This window comes from Aulostomus chinensis, chromosome 15 (genome assembly GCF_037954235.1).
Source record: "Aulostomus chinensis isolate RoL2024-O1b breed Wild chromosome 15, RoL_Achi_v1.0, whole genome shotgun sequence".
NCBI classification, from domain to species: domain Eukaryota; kingdom Metazoa; phylum Chordata; class Actinopteri; order Syngnathiformes; family Aulostomidae; genus Aulostomus; species Aulostomus chinensis.
In genome coordinates this window covers 7,835,668-7,858,615 of record NC_141334.1, presented here as the reverse complement: position 1 = coordinate 7,858,615, position 22,948 = coordinate 7,835,668, and the positions used below count along the sequence as shown (strand labels likewise).

Here is a 22,948-nt window from a genome sequence, read left to right as displayed (position 1 = left end):
AAACATGCCACAAAGTTGAAGGGCAACTTTGGAGGAGTCAAGGCTTCTCACTGTGTGGATTTCAAAAAATGTTGGATTTATTTGTCTTTAAGTGCCTAACTTTGGCTTATCTGTGTAATGATTTCTGAATCGTGATGCTGCATCAGAGCAGCTACCATCCATGAATGGTTTTATAAGACAATCATCCTGAGTAATGCTTCTGATCCTTCCTCAGTAGGCATTTCAGCATTTTCAGCATCAGTTCATGTTTGCATGAATGCATTCAGTTTTTCGATTTGCTCCTGAATGGCCTCTTTGTGAGTTAGTTCATCTGAACGTGCTGAACTGAGGGCTTGTTACAGGCTCATTTGCTTTCTTGCTGTTATCAGCAACTGTGGTATTTACACTCACTCACCGAAACTGCAGCCCAGTTTCGATGACATTTGTATCTACCCTGCCCTCTATTGACATAAGGACACACTACACCTTCTGTGCTGCGTCTGCTTGAGCACACACTCATTACAAACTACTCAGTGTTAAGATAATATGACTTTTCAGTTAAAACAAAAAGACATCTGCAGAATGTGTCATCAATAATCAGATTTTCTACTAAAGTCTGTTGGAGTATTCAGCAAAATGTGCAGCTGATATTTCTTTAATACTCTTCAAGTGTGAATATGGAGATGTAATATATCTTCTTAACCTTTCCTCTTTTCACTCAGCAATCTCTGGACAGTCGCCATCGTCTGCTGTGTAAGCAGAGGGAGGACGCCAAAGATCTAAAGGACAACCTGGACCGCAGAGAAAACCTGGTCTCCACCTTTCTGTCGCGTCAGCTGTCTGCCGAGCAGCTGCAGGATTACCGGCGTTTTGTCCAGACCAAGGCCTCGCTGCTCATCCGGCAGAAGGACCTGGAGGAGAAGCAGCGGCTGGGAGAGGAGCAGCTGGAGGCCCTCTCGAAAAGCCTCAACCTTTGAGCAGGAAAAAGTAGTTTGCAAACTTGCTTTGATGTAGTTTTGACTGTTTGCTACTGAGACACAAGACATGGACTATAAGCAGTCTGGCTGATGTCTCCAGCCCTCTGCAGCCTGTCATGACTTGCTTTTGTCCTTAAACAAAAGGACATACATGAGACCAGCAATAAAGACTAAAGCTCTTTGCCTTCCCGTCATCGACCAATCAGGTTTGCTTCAACCCTGAGTGTGCAGAACACTCGTCTGAAGACTCGTCCTGATACCTCCTCCGTGTTTCCCTTGACTGAACTTCTGTGTGCCTTGACTTTGCTGTGGAACGTTTGCCGTTAGAGCTGCTGTGTGTGGAACCTCCTCAGCAAGCATCCCCCTCTTTTCCTCATGATGGTCGCACTACACCCCCGTACCTGCACCTGTGGAAACCTTAAATAAGCTTTAAGATTGTATTTTGAGCAGTGTGAATGTTCCCAGTTAAAGCGAGTAGCCTGAGAGAAGCGATTATGTCAGCAAAGTCTATAATAGATCTAGCAGATTTCATTTTTTTTAATGTTTATACTTTAAACTGTGTTAATTTCAAATTAAGGCACTAAAAACCAAAAAAAGGTGAATGAAAAAAAGCACTTTGTAATGATACAGAAATGCACATTTCCTCAAATCAGATTTGTTTTGAAAATCAAGTGAAAGCCTTACTCCATCCACTTAGACATCTCTTCTTCTCTTCCTTTGTCAGTGATTTTGAAGCGTATTGTGGAAATGTTTTGAGGTACTCTCACAAAGGTACACTGAAGGGCTGCATAGTTTTCTAGTGAACTTCATACTTTTATCACATGGAGGTGCTAAACCTCTCAAAATGTCCTAAAGATTACAAGTATTTTCTCTTAATGTCCCTTTGTGGCAGCAGTGACATGTGATACTTGAATTTTTTTTAAAGAGAAAAGCCCACAAACTTCACTTCAGGTGTCCGAAACTAATTTTACATTCTCTACCTCCACACACACACACACACATCCTTGTACTTATATCTTTGTGAGGAGTTTCATTGACGTAATGCATTCCCTAGCCCCTCACCCTAAACCTAACCATCTCAACTGACTGCCTGACCCTAACCTTGTCCCTAAACTGAACCAGAACCTGATTCTAACCTTGACCCTAAAATCAAGTCTTGATCTTCTAGCGGCCCTTTGAAGGTGTGAGGACCGGCTAAAATGTCCTCACTTTCTAAAAATGTCCTCTCTGTTGGTTAAATATGTATTTTAGTCCTTAATATGTAGCAAGTACAAGAACACACACACACACACACACACACACACACACACACACACACACACACACACAGCCCCTTCTAGACAGGTAAAAGTTCTATCTGATGGCCCTGAATAACATTTAATAAACATGTCAAATGTCCCTCCCCACAACTTTTAAAGGTTTTCACTTTTAAAAAAAGAAAAAAAATTGTATTCTACTTTTTTTTAGCTATGTTAATTTCAAACCCTGTTTCCTTCTAACTCAGTCGGAGTTGAGTGACGTTGCTCTGGGTATATGCTGTGATATGTGTGTACATGTGCTTCAGATCGTGTGTGTGTGTGTGTGTGTGTGTGTGTGTGTGTGTGTGTGTGTAAAAAGTAGCTGTTGAACAAAACAACAGAACTCCTTTCGGCTTCTTGCTTTGTTAGTTTTCTACGATATTCATATGAAGTCAGGAAATGATCAAAATCATTCCTCAGGAAGTGAAACACTCATCATGTATGGGATATTTATGTGTATCATAATAACGAAGAGAATGAGAATCGGGGGCTGAGAATGTCCAAGTAGACGAGTAAACACGTAGACACTGGAAAGCCCCTCCATCCACCCTGACAAATATTTCTGTTTTTCACGATTTCACCCCCCTTCTATCATTTCTCTGGAGATTTTCAACTCCATCTCTTTCAGTAAGCCCAGTGCGTTTGTGTTGACCTTTTCATTGAAACAAGGCTGAGGGTCAGAAAAACTTGTTCTCTGCGGCCTGATGGAATTCCCACGATACTCAACGTTTTGGCGAAAGAAAATTGAGGGGGTGGGGAAAAAAAGTGAGATAATTACTCTCATGGAGGAGCAACACATGGACAAATTGTCATGCTAGTGCGGACTTGCACACACACACAGACAAACATTTAAAAAAACAGCTTTCTGAGTTATTCCTCATTTTTGTGGTAATCAGGTCAAAACAATGTCTTGATGGTTGGATCTAATCTCCCACCTGAACAAGAGGACACCTCCACCAACAGTCTGAAAAGGAACGGCACGTCAGCTGCTGGGACGACCGCAGAGGCGCTCCTGAACTCACCCTCTCTGCTGTATGTCACACATCTTCCTGTTTGAATTGTTTTTTTTTTGTGCCAGGTTGGAGTTGTAAATTCCATTTTGTCTTATGGTGAATAAATTAAGCTCTCCAGCTCCTTCCATCTTCTTTTTCTTTCCATTCTCTTGTTTTAAGTGAAGTGTTTCTGCCAGAAAGCAGGAGCAGTTGGCAGATTCAGATTTCTTACCTCAACAAAAACAAAGATGTGATGCTCCTTTTTAAACTATACATGCAGTTGTAAATATAGGCTGAGTTAAATATTTATAGCAAGACGGATTTATGTTTGATGCCACTTTTGCAATATTGAAGTGAGGAGAAGCAGCAGTGAATGGTGTTAAATTTGGTTATTTAACATCATACGCTGCCTTCCTCTCCAGAATGTTGCGTTTGCTTTTGCCCAGTTCTTGTTGTTTTAGATCTCATATCAACACACAGTTTTACTCTTTATTTGTTGGGATGGAGCACATTAATAAACATCAGCGTAAGCATGCTTGAGTTAGCAAGAATGCACATCGTCAGAAGAAAGAGAAAGGTCAAATAGGAGGGGCGGTACACTGACATGATACCAATACAAATACTACAGAAGACAGTGTACATGTTAAAATGGTTGCAATTCTGGTTTCCTAAGTACTTTCAAATGGAACTGGTGTTTATGGAATGAAATGTTGTGTACACGGCTGGCGAACTCCTCTTGCGAATAGCCCAGGGGGGTTGGGGGGTTGTTCATATAGACTTCTTATGAACATGGTAAACATGACCCCTTTTAAGGCGGCGTTAGTTTAAACTGAGTTAAAGGTGGAGCAAGTCGGTCACTCCAACATTCTCCTCCCTTTCCTGATAGCAGAGACGAACCAACAGTCCCTGATGGTGGAGGGAGGCCCCGCTAGCCTGGTTGAGGAATATTCATATTCGATTAAATTCTCAAGCTGTGGCCGTGTTACACTTATGGGCCAACAGGGATAATTTTAAAAGGAAATCCCACCAATCTTCTAATTATACTCTGTTTATTTGGAAAAGTAAGCTGTATTGGCACATTTTAATTTGTCTTCTTGTCAAGAGGTGGATGAGAGGAACTACCACCAAAAAAAACCAAAAAAAAAGAACCCAACAGATTTCCTGGAATTCTGTCTAATTAACTAGTGAGCTCAAATGAGAGTAAATGACATGTTGAGGGGGACATGGTTGTCTCTTTCACATCCCTCTTCTTTTGTTTGCTCCGCCTCAATGAAGCGTTGTCAGGTTTGTATGTCAGTGAAAGCTTTTTAAAGACACAAACATAATAGCTGGGAATTTCATGTTACAAGTGGAAACCCCAGGAGGACTGAGACACGCCAGAGAGCACTTAGACAGCTTAAACACTTTTAATCAGATTGCCAGTGAAGGCAGCATAGACATAAAACACTTGCAGGTCAATTTTTAAACAAATAGGATGTTAGTGCCATGCTAATTGCATGGTAATTAGGTTTAGCATCATGACAAAGACGCTGTCAGTGATGGAGCATTCGGGTGCAGGCTGGAAACAACACACGGGAGGGGGGAACAGGATGGACCCGACTCTGCAGCAGCAGCAGTTATGGATAATTAGGAGCTTTGCTGCTGATAATCACTGACTGTGTCTGTCTGTCTCCACGGTGACAGTGGAAAACAACAAAAAAACGGTGGATGAAATATCATCAACACGCCACAAATGACTGTTAAATTGGGCGTCATGTCTGCAGGTGGTCAGGAGGCTTGTTTCTCCGGTCTGATGACTCAGAGATTTGTGGGCCTCGCAGGTGCTCAGATTAGCCGTTTCAAAGCTCACTTTTGGATGTGAACTTTGCACCAGCAGGAATGTTTCAGCACACGGCCACTTACAGAGCTGAAACGCTGCACAGGTGTTAGCAGCACGGTTTACATCCTCCTCATCATTACAGTGGATGTTTTTGTTAGAGCTGCATTACAAGCACACACACATACACACACACACACATTCTGCTCTGTCCTCATTAGATTTCTCTTCTGTTTCATGTCAGGTAGCTAAGGAAGCCCCCTTCCACCAGTTTTTAATACCATAAATATAACAAATGACTCACATGTATCTTATAATTTTAATTTTTTATCTTGTTATTGAGCAATAACATCTCTTAAGTACCACTTTTAATCGCATAATTTTGATTTTTTTCCCCCGCTGGGTTGTGTCAAACTCAATACTTGATTAAGAGGAGATGGTAACAACATAGATCATAAAATAACTCTGATGAATATGATCTAATATATATTTTACATATTAAAACTGGTTATTTCTCCCTCTTCTTTATGAAATTTCTTCTTTAAACATTAAAAACCCTTGACACTGCTAATAGGTCAGTGTGAAAAGTCCCGGTTTGTTAATATAAGAATTTTTGTGTTCCGTACAGAAAGTGACAGAAAAATCCCAGCCTTTTTTTGTTTTAAGTCAACTCATTACAGGGTTGCATTGCCCAGACTCTAAAAATATGAAGTATTTTCAAAGATTAGACCTAGCACATGCATAGAATACTACATGAAAGTAGATTTCAAAACAAGACCGGTGACATGAGGACACATTTTGGGTCCTTTGCTGACCTTTTTTTCCTCGCAGCAGGAGCAGGAGCAGGAGCAGCAGCCTACAAGAACACTCGCTTCATAAAAGCTAGAGGCTCCTGGTGATGACACATTGTCTTGATGTTTCTTGTGTTGCAGGGGAAGCGACATTGTGAGACATGAAGGAAACAGAAGGTCATAACCGGGGGGCGAGGACAGACGAGGAGGCTGACCACAGGACGCATTCCATTTCTGAACACTTGACATTTATTTCCTTTTATTATTTCTGTCCTCTGGAGGAAGAATGCACCAAAGGATGGATGTGGTTCTGCTCCCTTCTTTACCACACACACACACACACACACACACACACACACACACACACACACAGAAAAACTCCAGTCAGCTGCTTATCTGGATGAATCACGTCTGTCTCAACAAGCCAGCGGTTGCACCGAGACACATTTCAGAGACGTTAAGACATTGAGAGAAAACTGAAATATTTCTGGAAAACCTTATCAATGACACACCCTTCAAGTTTCCAAGTGTTTATGTGTTCCCAGGCCGTGCTTGAATCAAGGAAAAAAAACAAAAACTGTTGTACAATGCAGCAATTTTTTTTTTTTTGAGGAAAAAGAGACAGTAATGTTTTCCATAAAAGGACACATGTAAACAGTTTTCCAGTACTAAGGTCGGTACTGCATGTCGCTTAAAATCAAATTTGATTCAATCTTTCCGGCCTTATGATTTTTCGAGTAAAATTTTCTGTTGTCTTCGTCTTGTTTGTGGATTAATTTCCCCGTAGCCATTGACTCGTGATTAAAATCGAAAAAGTTCCTTCAAACTATGATACTCAATAAGAAATGGTCACACTATGAACTTTGTGAATCGGTGCTATCCAAATATTTCAGTGTCTGATTTCTACAATCTCCCACAGGAGCATATCTCCAAAAGGTTTCTTTTGCATATTTAGTTACTTACTAGAGATCTAACCTTTGATTCTCCTCTTACATCAGTTGTCTTGTTTGCAGATTCACTTTAAGTTTATGTTGATTCATTTGTAGCAATCAAAAATAAACCCCTGTAGGGGAAAAGAGACATCGACCCTCTTTCATAAAAGAAGTGCTTGCATGCAAGACAGTGTCCTATCAGTTCAGTTCCAGTCGTAATTCAAGACTTTGACCCTCCTTCAGGTGAGCTGCAGCTGAGACGATGCCTTCAGGACACGCTGAGTAATTGGACGACTCAAACACCTTCTGGAATATTTTCTGAATCATGTTTGATTCATTGCTGTGGGCTCCACCTCAGTTTACGTCTCATGCAGGTAACGCTTCGAGCCGACTGATTCACAGCCACCGACCCACCCACCCCTTGAGGGTGATGACATGGTCTGTTCAAGACATCTCCAGATGTTGCTTTAAAGAATCACCCAACCAAAATCTGCATTTTAGATTAATAATGTGAATAATCTTTTATGTCTTCTTTCTAATGTCAGATAATATGACCGTGTTTTCATATCACTCCTTCTACATAAAAGCGTCTGATATGGCTTTGTTTCTGAAGCTACCGCCTCCGTCCTCCTGTCCCTCGCTGGGTTCATCGCTCAGTGAGTAAAAGGCTGGTCTCTGCTTGTTCTTCTTCCTGTAGCTTGTCCCGTACGGCTGAAACAGGCGACTTATTGAATGCAGGCCCTTCGAGAGCTCCGGGAGCAGGTCTGGCTCTTCTTTGTCTTCCATCGGGGCCTGCTGGATTGTGGGTTCCCCCAGCATCTCTCTCAGTGTTACAGAGACCCCCTTGGGCAGATAGTGGTACGCCTTCTTCCCACAGTTGTCCCTGATGCTGGCATCCGCCCCGTACTCTCCCACCAGCATGGCCAGGGTGCGCTCCTGGTCATGCAAAGCTGCAATGTGCAAAGGAGTGTATCCTCCGTGCGTTTTAGCGTTAATGTCAATGTCGACGCCTCCTTGTCTGGAGAGGTCAATAATCTTCTCAAGCATTTCAATGTTGCCACACTTGGCTGCCCAGTGCAGAGCAGTGAACCCTGACATGAAGTCTCTCTTCCCGGCCAGCTGGTTGTCTCTCAGCAGCATCCCATACACTTGTCTCCAGTGGCCCGAGGCACACTTGACCAGCCACTGATGCTCTGTCTGCTCCAGGGGAACCATGGAGGGCGTCTCTTTGGGCTCCTCGGATACCTTGGGGCTCCTGGTTGTTCTCAGCTGAGGAAGCTCCACTGAGGGTTTCCTGTTATTCTTGAGGGGATTCGGACTTCCAGGAGGCTCTTCTCCTTTCAGTTTGTGGACCTCCACCCTGGTCTGAGGCATTCTCAGGGGCAAGGCATACGGTTTACTCTTGACGCTGGCGGGTTCACTGAAGCTCGCTGCACTTCTTCTTGAGCCATCTACATTTGCCACCTGCTGCTGGAGCTCAAAATTCAGCATTCTTTTCACTCTGATATCAGTGTATTTGCTCCTCTGCAGTGCCAGCTCTATTGGAGTGAGCAGCAGCTCGGAGGGATTCTCACAGCCTTCACTGGCCTGCTCCGGACCAGCTGAGCTCTCCTCCCTGGTATCCCTCGTCACAGGTTGGCGCTGCTGCTCATCTGTCACCTGGACCGCTTCCTTTTTAGTTTCTTCGAGCAGTTGCTGGTACATTTTCCTGACAACCACATACCGGACTCCATCGTCTTCTTTAACAAATGCGACATTGTTGACGAATGTCTTGAAAAGCTCTCTATTCCGTTCTTTCTCTGCGGGATCGTCGCAGTCCACTTCACCTCTGAACTTCCCCACGAAGTCCGCTTTCCTCACTTTGCCCCCCTCTGCTACCAGCACAGACAGAACGGCTTCTTGAGTCAAAACCATTTTTAAAAGCGAGCACTTGAAACTCCAGCCGCCTCACTTTTGTTCTAGTAAACCCTCACCTGGTCGAACACTTCTCCCCTCCCTACCTGAAGTCTCCTTTTCCGGGGGGCAGTGCAGACGTGGACATAATTTGAATAAAATATGCAAACTTCACCTGCATGCAACATTTAATCCTTTATGCTCAATTCTGTCACAATGCAAGAATACAGGGAAAGATAATGAGTCATGATGGATGTTTTTTTATTTAATTCTAACGGGAGGTATCACAGTTGTATAGTACAAGAGCCCTAGAGGCAACTATATATTATAACAATTAATTAAACATATAACACATAACCTCAGTGCTTCAGGCTCCCTGAACGCGTGATAAAATATCTTCACGTCTCTAACACTGACCCACATATTTCTTCTGCCTCCCTGTCGCTCCGTGCGGCTGTTTGCTCCTGTCCCGGCTTGCAGCGTGACATTCCTGGACTGAATGGAAGTTCCTGAGAAGAGGCCATATTGGAACGTAGCTGTCCTGTTCGAAGATGTCATCGTGGTGTTGAGATGGTTCACCCCCAAACTAACGTCAAGACCAACACGTCAGGTTTGTTAAACAATAAGGGGTTGCAGACTTTTTTTATGGGGTGGAACATGAGGTTTGTCAGGGTTGCCACAAAACTTGGGGAACAAGGCCAATACAAGATTTAGCACTGACAAGTAAAAATGCTATATTTTCACAGCAAACATGATCAATAGGCCCAAAAATCTTTCATCCAAATGGGAATTTCAGTGGTTTTCCTTCACATTCCCAATTTTTTTCCACTTAAATTGTTTCGAGATAGAAAGTTTTTCATCAAATGGATAGAAAGCAACCAGATTTAGCAGAGCTAAGTTCTGCCTGAGCAGTTAAGATTGTACAACTTTAGAAATTAGCAAGCTATATCAGTCACACAGGCTTTATAAGTGTTGGTTTGAGAAATATATACAAGTTTCTCACTATTAATATGGAAACTCAGAAAGGGGCGATTTTTTTTGGGGGGGGGGGGGCGTGTGAACGAAGCAGAAATGACGTGTCGGGGAACCATCTTGTCGCCGAGCTAGTGGCCTCCCTCCCCTGCCCAGCTCTCCCATCTTTCGCCTCGTCTTATGTCCCTCTCCTCCCTCTATCAGCTCAGCTTCAGCAGGCCAGCAAGCACCGAGAGACGAGGGCTGCTCCCTTTCGCCCCTTCTCAGTCTGCTCAGTCAGCACAGCAACATTCCGCACCATGGCTGCCACGGACGTTGACGTGTTTTCGGTGAGTCCACCTTTCCCGGCCCTTCTTATGGAACAGAAAGCATTGCAAGTGCAGTTCAGTGGCGGTTGTGATTAGTAAAAGTGTTCATGTAGCTGCTGTGTGTGTGTGTGTGTGTGTGTGTGTGTGTGTGTGTGTCTATAAGAGAGAGATAGATAGAGTGTGTGTGCGGGGGAATGTAGCTAAGCCTCCCCCGCTTTTGGAGCCCGTAATTGGGGCTCGGGCGAAACGGTTGAAGTGATTCTGACCGAGTTTCATTTAGTTAAGGCAGATTAAGACTCCGCTCTTTATTTTAATGTCCCGTAAGGATACTGTTTGGTGTAGTAATTGCGTTTCCACCCATGTGTGTGTCGCTCAACGTACGGGTGGAGCTGAGAGTTGCAGTTACTGTTGACGTTACGAGCTGAAATACACACCTTTAGCATCATATCACTGCTAATTGAGTGTGCTAGCCTGCTAGCGTAACATTTGAATTTAAGCTGTTCGTAAACCACTCAGGGGAAGTGCAATGTTTTGCATGTATAATGCGATACAACTTCAAGGTGAAGATGAATTAGCTTGTAGCAACCAACTATTTTCTAAGTCTAAACAAGGTGTTGTCATGTGGTTTCATTTTTACTTCCTGACCTGGCTTGTTACATGGAACCTGTTTCACTTTATTAACTCAGATTGTAACATTTACAGCAATTATCATGTGTTATTTTACAAGCCAGTACATTTGTATCACAGCATTAATTTTAGCATACTATCAACTGCATGAGAAACAATTGCAACCTGTAATTCATAGCAGTAATTGCTACTATAAGCCATGTATGACCCTTGTTATTTCTATGTGGTGATGCTATACAGTAAGATGACCAATATACAAAGAAATCTACTGTAAAGACAACAAACTAGAGAGGAACAGTATTATAGTGACAAGGCAAATGCACAGGAGGGGATTTAAGGAGAGTGATTAAGTTTTCAGCAGATGCTTGAAAAGATCCTTGCGTTGGTGAATTGGACAGTAAGCAGCACTGAGTTGCAAGGATAAAGAGATTAGGAGTATGCTCCGGGCCACTCCTACCGCTAACTGGTGCAACACATGACTGCGAAAAAAGGGATATGATCCAAAAAAAGGTTGCAGAAGGGAATATTGTCATTTAAAGTTCCTTAAAGTGAGGTGTAGGTTGCATTTGATAGTGCTGACTGGGGATTTCTAAAATGTGTCTTTTGGAATTCTAAATTAGGGCATTGATTAATGAGAAAAAATGCTGAGAATGCAGTGGAACGAGCCAGTAGCAGCAGCAGCAACAGCAGCAGCAGCACAGTTGGGGCCAGCCTGACTTCCTGTCTAACTTTCGGAACTAAGTGAGACCATATTGAACAAACTGACGTGCTTGCTTCACTTGGCAGTTTTTGTAAAGGGCAAACTGTGAAATATGCGCAGCTATTGATAAGGATGTGTGGTTGGTTAGCCCATGTTAATGCTGTCCAATGGTGCCTGTAGCTGTGGGATTCTAGGGCAGAGCCACATGGGGCGATCAATGTAAACAACTTCTACAACTACTCATTGATTGCATTAGAGTGCGTAGCAATAAATAAACCCATGCTGTTCATTGAAAGATCCCCTCGAGTCATGTGTGAAGACAAAAATACACGGCTTTGAATTGTAATGTTTATCTCCCTTTTAAAAATCTTCTCATAAATTATTTATCTGGAAATTTATTTCATTTTAGAAATTTAATTGTTTGACAAGGATCTTAAATTTTTCGTATTTACTTGTGTAAGTTGCACACTTGAGCCAGAATGGGCTTCCAAACTCATTATGCTCAAGTCTCAAAGTCACATTTTAACTGAGAGGCTTTCAGCGGATGACTGTTGGGGGGGGGGGGGGGGGCATTAAATTCAACTCTACACATTTTTGCACAGTGAAGCTCAAACATCTAAGCTGAGTAACAATAAGCCGATGAAGGCATTTTCAGTGTAGGGGCACTTTTCATGGTTATGTAATGAAATGGCCTAAAACATATTTACCATGTAGAGTGCTTACTGACCCTGAAGACTATTGTCTCTCCCGGGAGGCCTGCACGCAATCTGAAATTAGCATCATAAAGTACTTAAAGGCAAGAGACGTGGAATGTGGCATTATGGGACGAGTTACTTGCACATGAAAACAGCAGCTGTCTTGTGCAACGGGTGGTATTATTGACTGGTGAATACATGTGCAGTTGTAAGAGATTTATTTAGAGAATGTAACATTTTTAAGGACCTGCGTCAAGTCTTAGCCGTGTTGCTCAGCTGCATGTTGCTCAGGTCAGACAGCAGGTTGAGTATACACACAGCTGTGTGCTATCAGTGATGCTAGCTGTGTATAGAACACATACGGGACTGAACTGCCTAGAGGCAAGCTTGTCAAATCTAATGTTGTGGATGAATGAAGACAGCAGAGAGGCAGCAGCTTTTGTAACAAGTCAATATCCATCCATAGAATAGGTCAAAGGCCGGTTTGGCGCCTAAAGTTGTGATACACTAAGATTGAAATAGCATTCCAAACACAGTAATGTTGGCAAAAGCTGAAGAATTTGATGTGGAATTTCTTTTTAATGTGATATTATTTATTTGAAAGGAAGCAGGGAAGTTGTCTGGCAGTTTCCAGGCGTGGAAGAGTTTTTGAAATATATATAAAAAAAAAAAGCCACAAGTCAGGGACATTTGCTGTACAAATTCCTGCTCATAAGTGTATATGTGGTTCACCTAAAATCGACTGAGAAAAGTCTTTTTTGGGGGGGGGGCTTTCTGAAATAAAGGTTCTTAATTTTTCATCATAAATTTGAGTTGACTGCATTTTTTTTATATTCAAGTGGAAACAGACATTTTAGAGAATGTATGGTCATTAACATTTTCCTCAAAGGTGTGGAAAAGTCACGGAAATGATATCGTTAAAAAAAAAACAACAACCAAAAAGCGTCTGAGCCCTGTCCATAGTGAACAGCTGTGGGACAGGACGAGCTGGAGGTCAGAGCCTGTTCCACAACCTCCCAACCCTGGTGGAATCCTTCACGGGCCCACTAATATTTTATTTGCTTCACATGGGTGTGTTGTTTTTCACCGGTACAGACGATAAGAAGGCTGCACCGAGTTACATTTTTTCAATTCTGATCTTGACCACATGGATATTTGGGTTCTGAGCTATGCAACTTGCACGTGGCAAATGCTGAAATCAAGATGACTTAGCGAAGCCAGTGCCTGCAGGGAGGACAACAAACATAAAACAGAAAGTAGAGAAAGAAAGGGCAGCATGTCCCTTGCAAATTCAGCTGCTTGTGATGTATTCAACTGTCAAAGCCAGAAACAGAGAAAAGAGAAAGAGAGCTTACTGTTTTCTCATCATTGCACAGAACAAGACATCTCTGGTTACTTTCTGTGGCAAATTAATCCTGTCTCCACAAGCAGAAATAAATCATGATGAAAACAGTTTGTAGTACACCCAGAAATGATAACTTAATCAATAGATACGCTGCTCTAAACCACATGTTTTGTCAATTAAAGTTATCTCTCTGGGAGCCTTTTTTTTTTTTTTTTTTAAAGTAAGCAAGATTGCTTCCTTGATGTCGTGGAGCATTGTCTCCAGCATCGGCAACATAACTACTCTAGATCTTGGGACAGGAATTTTTTTTTTTTTAATCTCCATGCATGACATCTTCTACATGCATGTGGGTGAACCATGACTTTTAAAGAAACAACAAAGGTTTTAGCTTGAGGCTGACGGACTCTAAATGTAATATTTTCGTAGTGTTGGATTTAGTTTTCTCAGCTCATTGCCTGTGAGGAAGTGAGGTTATTTGGAAAAGCCCCATGAAGATGGAAGTACTGTACATCTGTCTTGTAACTTAGTTTCTTTTTTTCACTATTTTTTTCCCCTGGTCTTTCCTGTGGGGCATAGATGAGTGATGAGAAAGGCGGCGCAATAGTTGTGCACGAGTGTGCAAGGCTGGGCCAGCAGGGGAGAGAGGGAGTACACTGGTATGGTTTTGAACAGAAACTATGATGTCTGTGATGGCACATGATTGTCATTCAGAGCTCAACTGTCAACATTTTTGTTGTCCCCACATCCTTGCAAACACAAGCAGCAGCAGGAGAATGACGAAAGCAGCACGCGAGGGAAACTATGTAGGTGTGGTGAGCGCTGACAACATTGCAAAAATGTTTTCACTGCTTGATGGTTTTAACATTTACATGTACACAAAATGAGATGGAAAATTCTATGTGGTGCAATTCATGATGAGCCTGAGAGGATACACTTAAGAGGATATCACGCATCTCTTGCATAAACCATCACTGGACAGGAAGCACCGGCCTCCAGCTTCCTCATCTGAAGATGTCCATGTGGGTTTGTCATTGAGGTTATCATGTGGGCTCCTCCCCTTACAGATGCTGAATTGAATAAGTCCATAGCACAAGCCCCTAAACCAACATCTGTTCTCGACACCAGATCAAGCTGGTGTAGTACAATAAGGCTCACTGTACGTTCACACAGGGACTGGCGAGAGTGTCAGAGTGACTGGAAGTCAGCCAGCGTCTCTCTGCAGTGAGCTTCGGGGTGGTTGCTGGCGGCACGTCTTGGCTGTTGTGCGATTAAAGTTGAAGTCTGTGCAGCATCATTTTAATGAGCTATGACGTGGACCGGCAGCAATGATGTGCTCAACAAAAGTGCAACTTGTGTCCCTCGATTTCATCTGAGTGTCCACTTGTCTTCAGTTTTGATGGTCTTGTTGCTTCTTGTGTAAATGTGGTTGTTAAGGAAGTTACAAAACTGACTGTACAACAGGCTGCTGGGAAGAGTTGTCCTTCAAATATAGACTTAGTACAGTATATGCCATGTGAATCTTTTTTTAAGTCAAGAATGGCTGCATTAAAATGATGCTGGGTTTGTAAGATTGATTTTCCTATTTTGGACCCCTTTGTAGAGTGTCAGTTGTTTCCATTTAATTGTCAAGTGAATTTCAAACCAACTGTGGAACAGTTGATGTGAATTAGGTAAGTTCTCTTCAGCTGGTTCGGTGTGTCTAACTAGTCGATGCCCTGTTTATTTTTGTCAGAAGAAGGCAGCGCTATAGGCAAAGTTCCCCAGTTGTAATTCTTTCTTTTGTGCCATCTAGTATTGGACATGTTGAATGCTGTCTAGAGACAAAGACAAATTATGAAAAAAATCTGCAGTAGATGCACCAAACATGAATTCAATGGGTTTTCATCTCGCACTTTGCATCTTTATTTTTCCTTTTTGGTTTTGTAAAAAGACAAAACCACCTCAAGTCAGGACCCAAAAATAGTTGCAATTTGTTTTCGTTTTTTCCTGGGCTTGCCGTCAGCTATTGGTGAGACCTAAAAATTTGCATCAAAATGCTTTGACAGAAACATGTATGGCGGCTTGGTAGACGCAGGTGAAACCTCCATCGTAAACTACCAAGCAATTTATCTGACCTCTTCAAAATTTAACGTGAAAACACAACCTTCGAGGCAAACCTATTGTACACAAAGAGCAACGCATTAATTCATAATTACTACACAATTGCTGCTTTCATATCAATGGCGTTGTCCCAAAAGGAAAATGCAGCTGTTTTGACTGGCTTTGCTTGCACCTGATTCTTATTTTTTCCAGCTTTGATTAATGATTGCCAAAAAAAACCCCAAACAAACCTATTTTAAAAAATCTTAAGGTGTATTTATGGCTTGACGCAATAAACTCAATGTGTCGCAGCTCTGTTCAGTTTTGTCCGGGGGGTGGAGGTCAGGAGGAACGACAGAAAGGAGGGATCGATGTCTGTTTGATCTGTGGCGTCGCATATTTATTCAACCTTTTGGAAAGCTGTCTGGACTCTAGTCACAGCTGATATCAAAGTACCTTGTGTGTATATCTTCCTGCTGCTGCTAGTGTCTTTTTTTAGTTTTGTTTTCATCTTTTAAATGTTTCAGTTTCCTGCATTGAATTGCAATTTCAAGGACGGAATAGCGATGAGACAACCAGGTCTATTTAGCTTCTAATATTCAGAAAATATGTTATTGAGCAAAGAAAGCTTGCAGTTTTCTTGTGGGAGCTGTTGTCATTTGATTGACATGACTAAACATATAATTGAATCTGAAATAAAGAAGCTCTTTACACAGTAATGATAAGTCGTAGCCATTGACAAGATGGCGTTATTGAGCTGTTGGAAGCACATAAACACTCTATAACTGAGTTGAGGGATTGACCACACAGTGTTGTAACTGGTTGAACTCATTCGTAGCCTTTGTGCTGCTCCATGGGCGTATTGCATCAACCATTTTATATTTTTGTCTGCATCATTTTGCCCCTCTTTTAAATTTATTTATTTTTTAGGTCATGGTGCCCAAGGTTATGAAGCATTGTGATTTGATGATGTCAGTGATGATAACGGCCACTCCAGAAGGTCAGAATTACTGACATGTCAGATTAAGTACTACAAGCACTATAAATCTCTGGCTGCTGAAGTCTCGGGTCAAAGGGGGTTTTAGGTTCTGTATCTGGGATGACATTCAGAATTATCCCTGGATCGCTTTGATTCTCTGTGACACAGTCTGGGTGTTGGAGATCAACTGAGATTGAAGTTGGATTAAAGTGAGAAGTCTTGAACCAAGTCAGAATTTAGTCAGAGGTTTTGTGACTTTCACACAACTCACGGCTGCTTAAATGCCAGTAAGTTTTAGCTTCCTGGCTTGCAGCAGACACTGTGCGGGAGTATTAGACCCTTTCGCGGTGCACAACTTGCACCAAATTCAACAGCGTATTTCCTTGAGTACTTTTATTTCGGTACTCAGGCTTTTGAGTGGCTAACTTTGCGTTCCCTGCCTGCTTATGTGGCCTGAGTGGGTTTTCTCCACCACGGGTCTCGCAGTTACCAGACAAATCCCTGAGCGTGTCACCAGGGTGGAATGAGGTTTTTAGTCCGGAGGTCTGCAGTCTTCAGAAGGCCCTTAACTTTTTTTTTTTAACATGTATTACACCTAGGCTATTAAACCGGCGCTCCAAAGGAATTTAAGCATCATCAGTTGTTTCAAAATCTTTAGGCCCATTCCTGATGGGCCTAAGTGTTTCCCATCAGACATCAAACCCAAAACATTTTGAATAAGCCTATATAGTTTGTGCCTCATTTCACTCGGAGTCACCTGGGGCCTCGTCCTTGCAGCCATTTCCTGTCAGCCTAGTGCTATGGTGGCCTGGGAACTGTGTTGTTTCCTCGCCCTGGGACAGTTGACCAGAGGCCCTTCATTCCTGTCATACTTCATGCTGCTGCTCATCTCGTCTCTCAGCTACAATAGACGGTGGGACAGATGCATCACAGTTTGTCTAATCTCTGTCACCTGCCGGTTCCAGCCAGTGACTGAAAATGATGATTTAGATTTTAAAAGGAAAGAACACAATTAGTGGTTTGCATATGCTGTTTTTTTTTTCTTTTATCAAAATGCATAATACTCATATCATGCTGTTGCTGCTGCATTTGGCACGTTAAATATAACAAATGTAACACCGTCTAGAACAACTAGGGCTGTTTTTAAATGCTTGTGATGCGTTTCATGAGGATGAAGACAACAAACTGAAACACAACAAATTAATCTATCAATGCATTTTGAATTTGATCTCTGCAAATTCATACCTGTCCATTTCTAATCAAAAAATAAACTTTGAATTCAAATCATCTACAAAAACACAGAATGACAGATTCACTGCCGTACACATCATTTACCTGCAGACATGTTATCTGCTATGCTTCCCTAAAGGTCCAGAAATGCTCTGAATGTGCAGTGCGCTTGTAAAAGTAAGTCCGTGACCTGAACTGTAAGTTTGCAGACATTTTTGACACAGGACCAGAGAATTCCCTGGGTTGGGAAAAAAAAAACCCAAAACGTTTGTCTTGAGCAGCACCTGTGTCATACTGTAGGCCGGCTGTAGATTGGAAATGAGGAGTAACTGATGGAAACTGAGCATGTAGCCTTTATTAGTCCCTCCTTGGATCAGCAGAGTTAAATAGAAATAAAAAAAAAACAAAACTTTTCCTATCTCCAACAACACTGAAGAATCCAGGGTCATTTCAGGGAAACCAGAGGGGCCACGCCCTCATCCTCCCAGTTATTTGAATATCTCCACAAGTTTCACTCAGGAAACAGGATGATTTACTGCTCGTCTCCTCCCTGTTTACATGCTCCCGATCATCACATATAATTCATGTGAACGATCCTTTTATCAATAAAGGCACCTTGATAGGTTTATTTAAAAAAAAAAAAAAGGAAGAAGAACCATGCAAACCTGTTAAAATAACAAAGCACCTACATGACGTACCACTGATTCCTTTAAACTGGAGCTCATTTTCGTCGCTGAATGTTCAACACACAGCCTTGCATTAATTCATAATTACACAATTGCTGCTTTCATATCAATGGCGTCGTCCCAAAAGGAAAATGCAGCTGTTTTGACTGGCTTTGCTTGCACTTGCACCTGACTTGCCCTGAAGTTCTTATTTTTTCCAGCTTTGATTAATGATTGCCAAAACCCCCCCCCCCCAAACAAACCTATTTTAAAAAATCTTAAGATGTATTTATGGCTTAATGCAATAAACTCTGCGTGTTGCAGCTCTGTTCAGTTTTGTCCAGGTCAGTTCAGGCCAGATTACTCCAGCTGTGTCGTCGACATTAAGCCCACTCGAAGACTCATTCTTTATTGTTCAGGTCAGGTTTATAACTTCCACACAGTGCATGCAGAGCTTTCCTACATCTCTCAGTTCATTGTGGTCTGGTTGTGTTCAGCTGTGCTCTGCTCTGCTCCCCGGCTGTCTGTGCTCTCGGTGACATCAGCCTTCAAGTATGCAGTCATTCGTGGCAGAGCCAGACCAGCTCGGGTGGCCTCATTCATCTCAAGGTGCTGTCTGTTCCCCTCGTTTACAGCTCTAACATATTCTGTCTGCTCACTGCCTGGCTGGCCTTCAGTCAAGATGGGTTTGATAAGGGAGATCAAAGGTGAAAAGACTTGAGCATTTTGTCCTTGTTGTTAATCATCGAGTTCCAGGTTGCTTTCTTCTGGATTCTCACTGGTTAGAGTGGTTTTGCTTTGTCTTTTGCAGTCATGCGCAGTTGCAGGTGATTGGAGATCATTCTGGTTTGACTTGTGCATCTTGTAACACTGAATTTGTATGAAGGAGTTAAATTAAGATAGTGGTTTAATCGTCTTTTTTTTGCCAAGGAGTGGTGATGTCCTGCCTGCACATCCCAGTCTAAACATCTTTGTTTGATACAGAGCTCACAAACACTGCAAAACGATAATTGAAATAGGTTTTTCAATGAAAATGAAATTATGATGTACAAATCAAAATTCCCTTCGATGCCGTATCAGTCAAAATAATTCATTTACAAGTTTTAGCAGCTCCAGTTTGTGAATGTAATCGTAATTCTTCTCTTGAATGTGCTCTGTTTTCTGTCTGCATCTTTCAAACATCTACATCACTTCTCTTTGCATAGATGCCTTTTAGTCCATGAATCCTTCACATTTGCAGAATATCATCAATCATTTGGTTAGATGAAAATGAAGCTCTTTCTGCCTCTTGACAGCCTTCTTCTATGTGTTTTCCTACATCTTTGCTTTTTTGATATCCTTCAGAATGAAGAGAAGCGTAGCCTCAATTTGGGCGGCCATGTTGGATTTGACAGCCTTCCTGACCAGCTGGTCAGCAAATCGGTGACACAGGGATTTTGCTTTAACATTCTCTGTGTAGGTGAGTACCATGTGGCAGCACATGTGTGACAGAATGAGGGAAATGTTGAATACTTGCTATCCCTACTCAACATTTCTCTACACCCCCTTTTGTTCAATTACTGCTCGATGTTGTGTTTCCCCTCCAACGACTTTTTCACATTAAGGTTGTGTTGTTTTTCCTGACATGGTAGAAATGTGCAGTCCTCCCACTTGTGTGTCTGAAAGCTGATGAATGACTCCCCCGCGAGTTATTTAACACCATCACTTTGTCTTTCTCTGCCTCTCTGTTTCGCCTTACTTCACTTCCCACTGTTCACAGGGGAGACCGGTATCGGCAAGTCAACACTAATGAACACACTCTTCAACACCATGTTTGAGAACGAAGAGGCCAGTCATTACCAGAATGGCGTGTACCTGCGGCCGCGAACGTATGACCTGCAAGAAAGTAACGTCCACCTGAAACTGACGATTGTTGACACTGTGGGCTTCGGTGATCAGATCAACAAAGAGGACAGGTGAGGATAAGCAAACGATCATTGAGGATGTGTGTGAACACACTGACATAACATAGTTGAAACTGCACTAAATTTGGTTGAAAACTGGAGGGTTTTTTTTGTTGTTGTTGTTGTTGGTTTTTATCTTGATGTGATGGCACATTAAAACATGCTGCAACAAAAGGTGATACGATGCTGTTAATACAAACAAAGAGCATGCTTAAAGTGACCCACGGTGCATTTATTGCATCATGAGTGTTTTGTCAAGCAGATAGTGAAAGTATCTTATGTGCTTCAAATATTGAAACAGTTGTGGGGGTGCGATTTTTGTCATGCTCTCAGGTGTTCTAGAAGAATATGCTCACCTGCACTGCAACATGCATGGAAAATTAACAACCACAGAACCTGTCTGCACCGCAATACTTGATGCCAAAATCCCCCCCCCCTCTAATTTCTCAAACCTCCCAGTAAATCAACAAGCATAATGCAAACTGAACTGAAGAGTAATGATACAATAATGTAGGTTAATCTCTGCAGCATATTTCTTTTTTAAACCAGAGTTCTGTCTCTGTGGGGGCCAGATAAGGTTAATGTTGCAGAGAAACAGACCAGCCCATCCAGATTTTCACACATTTTTCTTCTAGGATTCAGACAACTTGGGGGGGGGGGGGTGGTATGTGTCCACAACTCACAATTTAAATTAAACACTTTATGTCACCACATTCAGCTGTGGAATGAAGTGTTTAAGTAAGTTGTGACCTAGCCAGCAAATGGCTCTCTCACGCCCTTTTGATAGCAGCGTTCTGTCGGCTGCACCAGTGTGCTGAAGGATGGACCCTGCAGCGGACTGTAAATGCCTTCTGAGAGCGCTTCAGGAGGTCGGCATCACTGCATTCCTCAGTGAAGATTGAAGATGGATGTGAAGGGAGTGGATAGACAACTGTAAACTTGGTGTTCCAGGAAGATGCAGAATAGATTGTTTGACTTATGCCTTCCAAGTTGTGGATGTGGGAATTTCACAGGGTTAATGGGGTAATTGTACAAATGCGGAGGATTTTCATCCTCAGGATGCAGTTCTTTGTGATTGCATCATGAACACCCACAATTCTAGGAACCTCATCACAGATGGGTCAGTCGTTAACGTGTTTGTGAGAGAGATGCTGTGAGAATCGCCACGCTGTGAAGCTCTACAAAAGCAAGGTCTTTATTGAAAAATTAGTGCTTGGCAACAAATGCAGATAGTATACCAGGCTGCCACAAATAAATCTGACCATTTCCTACTGATTTACTGGTGACACTGGACTGCAAAGGCCATTATAGCTCTTAGAGAGAGGACAGGATGTTTGGCAGCCACGCAAATCTCATACAGCTTTAAGCCGAGATCTTGGCGTAGAATCCAACTGCACAGTACTGAAAACATAACTGTCTCCCCTCTTTTCCCAAGTGACAAGTCCATATTTCCTTTTGTATTCATTACCAGCGCATGAATAAGTAGAAAAATATTTCTGCTTTTACCCACACACATAAATCCTAAGTTTCTCTCTGGCTCTCTCTGCAGTTACAAGCCCATCGTTGATTACATTGACACTCAGTTTGAGAACTATCTCCAGGAGGAGCTGAAGATCAAACGCTCGCTCTTCAACTACCATGACACCAGGATCCACATCTGCCTTTACTTCATCGCCCCCACAGGACACTCACTCAAGTCGCTGGACCTGGTTACGATGAAAAAACTGGACAGCAAGGTACACACAAACACATCAATATGCCGGAGTTAAGCACACACTCCCACTGCTTTTCCCATTGTCTCCAAGTCAGTGAAATCCTGCCTCCCTGTCAGTGTGAGTGGTTTGAGTTTCCCTGTAACATGGAGATCCCTGATATCCTTGCCAGGGTGTGTCCTGAAAGAATAAAGCCAAAAGAACAAAAGTGCTTCCATTCCATCATATTGGTTTTCAAGATTAGTTCACATGACATTCTTTGGAGGAAATTTATCTGGCTGAATGAGTGGAAAAGGATTCCTGGAAGGGCCTGTCATACATGAGCATTTCAGCTCATAAAAGGCATATTCAATGTAGTTAATAAAAAAATGTTAAGAATACGTCATTGTCATGCTCTTGAAATTAATTCTTAGTCCTGGTCTGACATGATTTCTATTCACAGGTCAACACACACCAGTCAATAATCACAGTCAGAGCCACATTGATTCGTGGCTCTTTTATTGCTCTTGTGCAAGTATCACATTATTGGTCGGTGTTTGTTGGCAAGCTTTTTTTTTTTTTTTTTTTTTGCTGTACATGCAGTGAGTTCAGTTCTCTGGAGAAGCAATCACTGGCTTGGCCTCAATTAGACAACTGTTGGAAAAGAAAAAAATCACAACATCTCATGGAGAGTGGAAGAAAGGGAGGTGGAGTGAGTGTTGGTAGGGAGGGAGAGGGTAAATAAGTGGATTTTTAGTGGCACCGTTAAAGCTAAGAGCTTGATGTATTTAGGCTTTATCACTTTTGACAGAAATTAGTTATCATGATAGGGGATTTCTTTCTTTCTGTTGACTTTCCATCTACTTGTACTGATTACCAGAATCTTTTTTTTTTTTGTGTAATCTAAAGAAATGTTGAAGCATTCCAAATAGAGATTTTCAACGGATACAGTCATTGATACAGATGTTTTCTTGCTTGATAACACATTTAAATTAATTCAAACTGTTGACATTTGAAAAATGGCTCAGTGAGGAAA

The 22,948-nt window shown here is 42.2% G+C and overlaps 3 protein-coding genes across 7 annotated transcripts in view; 2 read left to right on the top strand and 1 right to left on the bottom strand.

Moving 5' to 3' along the window:
• Nucleotides 1–3,389, top strand: part of shroom1 (shroom family member 1) — a 29,842-nt gene extending 26,453 nt beyond the window's left edge. For both annotated transcript variants that reach the window (XM_086179427.1, XM_086179428.1), the window contains exon 9: nt 702–3,389. In XM_086179427.1, the coding sequence (XP_086035553.1) occupies nt 702–956 (255 nt within the window). In that variant the 3' untranslated portion in view covers nt 957–3,389. The remainder of the gene's footprint in view (nt 1–701) is intronic.
• A 1,969-nt stretch (nt 3,390–5,358) lies between these two features.
• Nucleotides 5,359–8,757, bottom strand: LOC147248489 (ankyrin repeat domain-containing protein SOWAHA-like). Its single transcript, XM_086226489.1, has one exon. The coding sequence runs from the start codon at nt 8,697–8,699 to the stop codon at nt 7,362–7,364; it is 1,338 nt and encodes a 445-aa protein (XP_086082615.1). The 5' UTR covers nt 8,700–8,757; the 3' UTR covers nt 5,359–7,361.
• Nucleotides 8,758–9,791: 1,034 nt separating this feature from the next.
• septin8a (septin 8a) overlaps nt 9,792–22,948 on the top strand; it is a 36,381-nt gene continuing 23,224 nt past the window's right edge. For 3 of the 4 annotated variants that reach the window (XR_015109284.1, XM_086179318.1, XM_086179317.1), the window contains exons 1-4: nt 9,792–9,979; nt 19,623–19,737; nt 20,038–20,233; nt 21,771–21,957. Coding sequence is in view for 3 of the 4 variants with exons in the window: in XM_086179318.1 (XP_086035444.1) it covers nt 9,950–9,979; nt 19,623–19,737; nt 20,038–20,233; nt 21,771–21,957 (528 nt within the window). In the remaining variant the exon portion in view is untranslated. The remainder of the gene's footprint in view (nt 9,980–19,622; nt 19,738–20,037; nt 20,234–21,770; nt 21,958–22,948) is intronic. The other variant, XM_086179319.1, reaches the window with a different exon arrangement.

Excerpts from the sequence above, each read along its gene's own strand:
- LOC147248489 (XM_086226489.1), bottom strand. The coding sequence starts at position 8,699 with ATGGTTTTGACTCAAGAAGCCGTTCTGTCTGTGCTGGTAGCAGAGGGG.